We start from the raw sequence: 9527 nt of genomic DNA, 5'->3' as shown, positions 1-9527 counted from the left end.
AAATAGGAACTAGAATTTTCACCTTAAAGAAGAAACTGGAGCAAAATGGCTGAAAACTCAGATCATGGAATTAACCCTATCCACTCTTCTTTCTTAGCTATCAATTCCTTCATCAAGTAAGCAGGGAGAATAATAAATACTTCAGTATCTGGGGCAGATGCTGTGATGTGAGGCATGGAATATATTGAGCATGGTGCCTGGCCCAGAGAGACAGTGTTTTTGGCTCACCTGCTGGAGGCTGGCCTGTGTGGGCACTACTGTGGAAGAATCCTCATTTCACACAGCTGCAAGCTGGGAGTGGTGCAGAGCCACAGGCACCATTTGGACTCCACCTTCCTGCCAGCATTTCCCCACACCTGGTTGCTCAATGCCAAGATGAATGACTGACCGTTGCCACACATCCACGCAAATGCTGCTCTTATGACATTGTTCGTCAGTGCCTGGCATTTCAGAGGTCCACCAGTTCTGTACTCATGGGCTGTTGTACATGTATGAAGGCAAGCCTTGTTACGCACATTTTTTTTCTTTTCTCTTTTGGGTTTCCAAAACAGGGTTTCTCTGGGTAACCCTGGCTGTCCTGGAACTTGCTCTGTAGACCAGGCTGGCCTCCAACTCAGAGATCTGCATGCCTCTGCCTCCCAAGTTCTAGGATTAAAGGATTGTACCACCACCACCACCATCGCCACCAACATCACCACTACCATCACCACCACCATCACCACCACCATCACCACCACCATCACCACCACCATCACCACCACCATCACCACTACCGAGCATCACAATTTTTCAGAAATAGTTTAAACTATATAAATAAATGTCTACCATCTTACTAGTTTAATATAGTCCTTCACTAAACCTTTATAACTCCACCAATACAAATTCCAAATATTTAGCTAGACAGAGTGGTACAGACTTATAATCCCAGCACACAAGAGATACCGGTAGGAGAATCAGGAGCTAAAAGCATTGTAGACTGGAAGCTACAATGCCTTTGCAACCCTTTGTCTCAACAAACCAGTATTTTCATCTGTATGTGGCAGTTTGTTGTTATTTAGTGAATTTTAACATTTATAAACTCATTTATTATGCATATGTGTGTGAGCACACAATTCCATTTGGACGTCAAAAGGATAAGGTTCAAGAATTTTCTCCTTTTACGATATGAATCCTGAGGATCAAACTCAGGTTGTTGGACTTGTCAGCAAGCCTTCACCTCTAAGCTGCCTCACAGACTTTGTCGCCATTTGTGAGGCAGTGTTCAATAGTCTTGGAGGCTACAGAGGACAAATATGGCTTTATTGAAGTCCACCAAGAGTAAAGCTATTTCTAGTTTTTCATGCTCAAAACAACGAAATCCACCTCTGTCCCTGGGTAACACACACCATTCTGATTAGCTCTAACGATTGGAACATTATATACCATTATTGTTTCCTTTCTTGAGACTTAGTACATCTGGGCCTGTCAATCATCAGGGCAAAAGACTGCACCCCAGGAAAGCTGATTCACTTAAAGTCATGCTAAGGAGATGGAACTGGGAGGAGTAATTATCCCCTCAATGAGGTAATACACCTGTCTTCCCAGAACCAGCTCCCCTATAGTTGTTTGCAGAGCTAGGTCATGTAGGAGTACCACCATCTACCGTTCTGAGTCACTCACTATGGCCTTGAACTTAGAAAGATGCAACTGTCCCTTTTTTCCTTTCATTATTTTTTTCTAACCCACCTCTAAACCTGCTTGTGCTTCCTGTGACACTCTGGGCTCTTTTGCCCTATCCCCCCATCTGCTATGAGTCTGTACAAATGTCATGTTCTCTCTCTCTCTCTCTCTCTCTCTCTCTCTCTCTCTCTCTCTCTCTCTCTCTCAGTGTGTGTGTGTTCCTCTTCTTCATCCTCCTCTTCTGGGCATCTTCCCAGATTTACATCTTGCCTGTATTATCCTTTTGTTCCCCAAAACTAATAAAACTATTTTTGAGCTTCCTATCATCAAGTCTGCTTTAAAATTCTTTTATTAAGTAGGCTAAGAATGAAAGAGAACTTCAGTTTCTCCATAAAGAACAGGGTCTCTCTATAATCCAAGCTGGCCTGGAAATCCCTATATAGGCTGGACTGGCTTCAAACTCATTAATATCTGCCTGGATTCTGTTTCCCAAGAGTTCGGCTTAAAGGTGAGCGCCACCACACACACGGAGATTTCTCCTAAATCAACACTTGCTCTTTAGATTAGGCCATTATTTCAACTATAATAGACTCTGTACTAGGGCTGAAGAGAGCTCAGTAGTTAAGAGTACTTACTATTAACTGCTTCTTCCTGAAGGGTTGAACTATGTTCTCTGTACCAGTGTCAGGTGTCGTGCATAACTAACTGCCTATAACTTGAACTACAGGTGATCCAATGTCTTCTTCTCATTTCCTTGGACACATACATACAGACAGATAGAAAGACACACACACATACATAAAATTCTTTTTTAAAAAAGTTTGGTTTTTTAAAATTATGTATATATGTGTATGTCTGTATATGGATGTGTACACATGAGGACAGGTACCTGCAGAGGCCAGAAAACAGCTGGAGCTGGAGTTTCAAGTGGTTGCGAACCACCCAGTATGGCTGCTAGGATCTGAGCTCAGGTCCTCTGGAAGAGCAGGAAGCGCTCTTAATCACACAGCCGGCACTCCAGTCTCATAAAATTCTTTGCTTGTGGGTTTTTGTTTTCCTTTTTTTGAGATAGCATTTCTCTGTATAGCCTTGGCTGTCCTTGAACTTGCTCTGCAGACCAGGCTGGCCTCAGACTCTCAGATCCCCATGCCTCTGCCTCCTGAGGGCTGGGATTAAAGGCGTGTGCTATCACACCTAGTTTATGCTTTAAAAAAAAATTCTTTAAAAAAACAAACAGACAAAACAACCCAACAACAGTACATATGAAACAGATCTAGAGAAATGGCTCAGCAGTTAAGGGCTGGAGCTGCTCTGTCAGAGGGCCTGAGTTCATTCCAGCATGCACACAGGGGCTCACTACAGCCTGTAACTACAGCTCCAAGGGACCTGATGGCCTCTTCTGGACTCTGTAGGTACCATGTATACACGGTGCTCAGACTTACAAATAATAAATAATGTTGCAGACAATAAATAAATTAGTAAATAAATAATTTTTACTATATCTATCTATCTATCTATCTATCTATCTATCTATCTATCTATCTATCTCTTCTATCATCTATTTTTGAGAAGGGTCACTCTGCTATATAGCCTTGTCTCTACTGGTATTCATTGTACAGACCAGGCTGGTCTGGAACTCACAGAGATCTGCCTGCCTGTGACTTTTGAGTGCTGGGATTAAAAATAGGTGCCACCACACTTGACCTTAAATAATTTTTTTAAAAATGTCTTAATGAATTTTTTAAGGTTCTGCAATAACTGCAATAATCTGCAATAACTAGGCAGATAGGGAATTTTACAGACTGGTGTGTAAAATCAAAACGATTTGTGCATTTCAAACCTTAAGAAGCCCAAGGTTGTGTGTGACCACCTCCTGACTTTAAAAATGCCAAATGGAACAAAGTTCCTGAAAACTCACAATCACTTACATGTGCTTGGGTCCACTTATATTTCAGAGTATAGCTACATATCCTTCTGGATTAGAATAATTACAATAATTCTCATATATAACAGCCTTTTATTTCAGGTAAGAAAGCCCTTGGAGATGTGGGTGGGTGTGCAAGACAAAAACTAGACTCCTTTTGTTTCTCCTGACTGTTTAGAGACGGACTGCAACATTCTTTCTCCATCTGTAATCTGGTCTCCATGAGGGTGATGTTTACCTGACACTCCACCGCTTGCAAGTTTTCAGCAGAGCACTGACTTTATGTTTGTGGCTTGCCTGGACTTCGTTTTGAAAACTCTTGGATATTTGCAGATGAAAACGATCTCCATCACTTTTTAAACTGCACTTAAATGAAAAGATAAACATTTCACAGATTTATTTCTGAACCTTCTAAACTCTAAGAATCTCTGATGGTGGGAACCCACACACACTAAGCCATTTGGAGATTTAATATAAATAGGCACTACTTTGTAGTAGCTTTGACAAAGAGGAAGCGCTCCAACACGGAGTCCATACAAAGCGTTTGGGAATCTTTAAGTTAGAGCTCCGCATTCCTTCTGCAAGAGGACAAAAGGGAGACTTCCCGTCCTTTACACTGATTTCTGCATGTGGGACCAATATGGGCAATGCAAAGTTTAAACAGATGCAGTGGAGGGTAGAGGAGGCAGGCAATGTCTTGTGTTACATATTTCTTCATAAACAGATTGAATTGGAGTCACTCTCCTTGGAGCTTTGCGGAGGAGACTTCCCGCTGAAGTTACTGCGTGCCTGAATGGTCCATTTCACCAATATTTGCTTATGGAAATAAGGGGGAGTGGCGGCGGAACCGCAGAGAGGAATGGAGGAGGGGCTTGTGGCTTGGGAGCTCTGACCGCAGCCCCGCGCACCAGTAACCTTGTCTGATGTGATCATTAACCTTTTCAGGGAAAAGCAGCTGGCAGCCCTCTGAGGTCTGGCCGTAGGATGTGGGGTGAGCTAGACAGATACTGCCCAGGCTACTTACAGTCAATTACTTTACTTGGAGAGCTATTGTCCATTTGTGTGTAAAAGAAGAAGAAAAAGAAAAGAGAAGAAAAGAAAAGATAAAAGAAAAAAGATGAGATTCCAGCCCCTTTTTTGGGTATTTTTTATTTTTGTGATGAGTCTCCTTTTTATCAGCGAACAGAAACCAGGTAGGTCTTTGAAATAATTGGCTTAGGTAACTTGTTTGCTTCCTTGTTTGTGCTTCTGGATCTCTAAGTGTGACTGTTTATACTGAGAATGACTTAGGTACACTTACAGTAAGGAGTACTGAGGGAAATAGGTAGGATTTCTGAAGCACCTTAGCTATCTCATTGTGGGATCCTATTTGGGAATTTTTTTTTCTAAGTGGCTGCATTTTAAAATATTGTTATGTATTTTACAATTATTTTTCTAAGAAAATAATTCTCAAAACTATTGTCCATACAAGTAAGTAGACGGGAAAATGATGGTCTACTAATAAACTTAGATTTTTAGGTAAAAGGGAAAATCTACATAAGTTTATCAGAGGGCATGCATGTTGCTGATTGGAGGAGGGCATTGTAAATTGAGATAGCCAAAAATCATGATGTAACAATGTGAAATGATAAAACTGGTCCACTGACAGCCTGCCATCTCTGGTTATTTAACTACACAGGACAAGGATTTATTTATTTATTTATTTATTTATTTATTTATTATTTTATGACGTTTAAGGCAAAAATGTAAAAGGTATGTGTGGTCAATTTTTTTTTAAATTTTTTCAAGGATTGTGTTAGCTGTAAGTTTTCTGACACATAAAGTTGCAGAGTCAAGTTTCAACAAAAAGATGACAATAGTCACATCCAAGGGTGTCAGTATAGACGTGATAAAATGTTCCTTTGGTTAGATGGAAGATGGTGTAGCTTGGCTGAAGTCAGCCCCTGCTTTTAATTAGGACTTTGGTTGCTCTGAGGTTATTCAAATCATTCCTTTTACATACATAAGGGGGAAAAGTTACAAGGTAGCCAGTTCTTTACTGCCTATAGCAATCGCTACTCAATCCAAAATATAAAATTCTGATCTCTAGTTTTCTAAAATGCAGAATATCCTAGACAATGTAAAACAACTGCCACTAATTCCCTAAAGAAGTGTAAGAATGGGGTGAAAGAAACATGTCCAGGAGGCTGTCACCGCCCAGGTCTTACTGCCAACACGGGTGTTAGGAATGTACCTGCGTGTCTGTGTACCCCAGTGATTTGTTTACAGCTTAATCTCAGATGAAGAAATAATAAACAACCTCAGAACAGTTTTGCTGTGAAGATGCTGCCACGTTCTCCAGATGCCGTGATGTGTTTTTTTTTTTTTAATTGACCTTATTTCTCATTTCTTCAGTTAATTTTCCCAGGAGAAGAAAACTATACAGACACAACTGCTTCCGCAGGAGATGCATTTCGCTTCATTCTCGAGTGCCCTTCCCATGAGGTATTTCTGGACAGACGGGGTTCCCCCGGCCCCGGCGCCTCCCCCCACCCCAGCCTCCCCCGCCCGACTCAGTCACACACCGTTAGCCCTAGTTGTGATGGCATCATGACTTACAATGATGTAAAAGTGTAAGAGTTCCAGGCATCATGCATAGAAGAGAGTGAAAGGAAGAAAGGGGGATGGATAACGGGAAGATGCTGATGGCTGTTGAGTCTGGATGACGGTTATATGAAGCCAATACACTGTGCATGTTTGAGAACTTTAACAATTTAAAGAAAATCAAGCTCTGGGGGGACGTAAGCATAAAAGTATCTCTACACACGGATTTAGGAAACACTGGTTCGAGCATGCAACATACCCTATTTAGAGCAGCCTGGGCTTGAAAGCAATGACAGGACAGCCTCAATTCTTCAGGCTTGATGTATAAAATCAACTTAATAATATCATAGCCAGATAGCCTTCCAGCCTTGGTCAGACCAGTAGACTTGATGGTTGCATCTTTCAGAAGAATTTTGCTCACCCCCTCTGTGTTCTCACATTAAACAGCGAGTTTTCCAACATCCCTCCAGTAGCAGTATATGACTAGCTTTGATTAATCCCAAGTACTGCCCATGTCATTCCAAAGGAAGAAAAGAAGGAAGGAAGGAAGGAAGGAAGGAAGGAGAATTAGACATCTATTTGTAATTAATTTTAGCTTCTTGGTTCATTTAAAGTACATTGAAAAAGAAAAATATTATATAGATACCCCTCCTTCCCCCCCCCAACACAAACACACACTTGCACACACACACACTTGCACACACAAGCTGGTTAAGGCACACAGGCATTTGCTAAGTTAGCTTATTCAGTTGGTCTGTAGACTGTAGCTTTTATGGGCCTATTCATTTGATGTAAAGAATGGTAGCTACATCTATTGTTTAATCCGAGCTTTTCAAACCCAGGGACCGCCTTAGAGAGGGAATGAAGAAAGAGTGAGTCAGTAATAAACATTTATCAGAGGAGGGGACGGAAAGCTAAGGCTTCTATGCGCATATCTGAGACACATTGCTTTCTGCTATCAAAGTTGTGAAAAGTATGTTTGGTAGGGGAACCTGGAAACTTACAGTAGGTGGCTCCTGGAAGGCTACTGAACAGTGGTTGAGAAGGGTTTTTACGGGACTGAATATGTTAAAGCCTTGTCCTTTGGTGTGTGTTGACTGTCCTCACCTTGGAAGACAGCAGTAAAATGTGTTTGGGAGGAGTGAGGGAGTTGCAGATTCACCCCTACCCCCACCCCAGCATTCCTCCATAAATAACAATGACAAGGGGGGGGGCGGTGTTTCACAGTAGCAAAAGAATTCCTGTATATACAAAGAAGATGCCCGGAAAAACACAAACACAGGCTGTAGTTAGCCACCCTTTATCTTGGCTTTCGGCTCAATTGCCCTCCTATAAAAATCAGGGCAGTGAGGAAGCTTGATAAAGCCGTGCGATGTGACTGGTCAAAGTTAAGGGAAAGTTTGACCCCGACACCAAGTTTACGAACCAAAGGGAAATTTGAATAAAACCAGTATACGTCTGTTAATAGCAAGGATTCTGAAAGTGAGCTGGTGGCTCCATAGCCTGCTCTTGTTACAGCAGCCATTTACCCAGTGTTTACACTAGCTCTACATCCTGTACACAAATGTCACCTGTCAGAATCCAGTAATTATTATAAGAGCCTAGGCAAGGTAAACAAACATTAAGATAACTTCCCAAGGTCCTGCTTGGCCAGTACCAATTGCAAGTCCCACCTTGGCTTTGAGAGACCTAAGCTGTCACAATTCCACATGTAAATGTTGTAACAAAGGCATGCTGACGGCTGAGTGATGCAAGCCTCCATGGACTCAGGTAGTAGATACCATACTGAAACCTTCCTTTCATGTCTCCACATTGTCTGCATGCTTTAGATGAAATCCCACATGCTCCTTTGACTCAGGAGCCAGTAAGAAGGCAAAGGGTTGCTAAGGTAAACAAATTGACTGGAGACACGTTGCAGATTATTAACCTTTAGGGGTTGAGACTTTTAGTTCATCTTACAGAACCCCCATTATCTGTCTTCTGCTCATGCTTAAAGCTCCTACGGTGTTCCTTGCCAACCCTCTGAGTGACAGTAAGCCTTTAAAACGGACTCAATTAAAGGTGCTGTGTGCGGTGCATCTCCTTGTTTTTCTCACAGAAATACTTCCACATCACCCGCTGCTCTAAAAGACAGCCTGTAGGAAGGCAGGAGAAGGATGCCGGAAAATTCGAGCTTTGAGATAATGTGAGAGAGAAAGACAGTTGGGGTGCAAGGCTCCAGTGACTTCCTTCTTCCAATAAACCTCCCCACCGAAGTGTTTCCACTGAGAAGCATTCACTCGTAACCATATGCCCATTATGACAAGCACAGCACATCTCCATGGTATAAAATGTATTCTAAGATTATAAACACTATCAAAAGCAAAAGTACCCCATTTTTCACTTCTCAGAGATTGTGGCTAGGAAAAGATTTTTCTTGCTAAAAGTGCTTTTTAATATATTATATTTAAAGTAGCTTTCTTGTCAGCCAGATGTTGTGGCACACATCTCTAGTGCTAGCGGCACTTGGGAGATAAGGGAAGAGGACCAGGACTAGCCTGGGCTACATGAGACCCTGCCTACAAATAATAATTCTCATCAACTTTGCTTAGGTTCCTTAGCACATTCAAAATCTGCTTCTAAGTCACTCGTAGCCTAACACATGTAATTCCAGTACTTGGACAAGATCAGGGTGAACCTGGGCTACATGACTCATCCCCCCCCACCTCAAAATAACTAAAAGTAGGAAGCAAATAAATATAAAATATATAAAATTATTGTCATCACCCTTTACATTTAAAATACACTTCGAAACCAAGTAGGGTAATCCATACCTATAATCCCAGCACCCGAGAGGTGGAGGCAGGAAGATCTCTAGTTCAGGGTCAGCCTGGGCTTCCTGCAATCCAACTTCTAAATAAAATGTACTTTTTCTCTTCTCTTTTCTCATATTCTTCTTTTCAAGTAATCATGGTAGTCTCCGAAGCATGGTAGTGCATTCGTTTAATCCCAACACTGAGGAAGCAGAGGCAGGTAGATTTCTGTGAGGTTCAAGCCAGCCTGGTCTACATAGTGAGACCCTTTTCAGAATAACAAAATAGGAATAAAAATAGTAGTATTCTGACTCTCCAAACCAAGCCACTGTACCCCTCCCCCTCGAGTTTGTCCCCATCTTCCTCATTCCATTCTTCACTGAAATCCAGCTCCACCTTTGGCATAGAATTCCTTTCAAACTGGTGTGGCCTTTGTCTACCATGCAGAAACTCAGATGGATCATATCCTATCCTCCTCATTCAGCATCTGTGTGTCACACCTTCTGTCACTTCTGGGTCTTATGTGTGTGTGTGTCAGTGTATATGTGCGTGAGTGTGTATGTATGTGA

The 9527-nt window shown here is 41.8% G+C and overlaps 1 protein-coding gene across 1 annotated transcript; it reads left to right on the top strand.

Moving 5' to 3' along the window:
- Positions 1 to 4321: 4321 nt before the first annotated feature.
- Apela (apelin receptor early endogenous ligand) lies at positions 4322 to 6107 on the top strand. Its single transcript, XM_028789047.1, has 3 exons — positions 4322 to 4379; positions 4529 to 4776; positions 5978 to 6107. Exons 2-3 carry the CDS (start codon positions 4701 to 4703, stop codon positions 6064 to 6066), a joined length of 165 nt encoding a protein of 54 aa, XP_028644880.1. The 5' UTR covers positions 4322 to 4379; positions 4529 to 4700; the 3' UTR covers positions 6067 to 6107.
- Positions 6108 to 9527: the final 3420 nt, after the last annotated feature.

This window comes from Grammomys surdaster, unplaced genomic scaffold (assembly GCF_004785775.1).
Source record: "Grammomys surdaster isolate TR1022 unplaced genomic scaffold, NIH_TR_1.0 125780, whole genome shotgun sequence".
Lineage (NCBI taxonomy): Eukaryota > Metazoa > Chordata > Mammalia > Rodentia > Muridae > Grammomys > Grammomys surdaster.
The sequence above is the reverse complement of the archived record's forward strand: the minus strand, read 5'-3'. Positions and strand labels throughout refer to the sequence as shown.

Coding starts and splice junctions, on each gene's coding strand:
- Apela (XM_028789047.1), top strand. CDS start 4,701: ATGAGATTCCAGCCCCTTTTTTGGGTATTTTTTATTTTTGTGATGAGT. Junction 4,777..5,977: donor TATCAGCGAACAGAAACCAG/GTAGGTCTTTGA, acceptor TCATTTCTTCAG/TTAATTTTCCCAGGAGAAGA.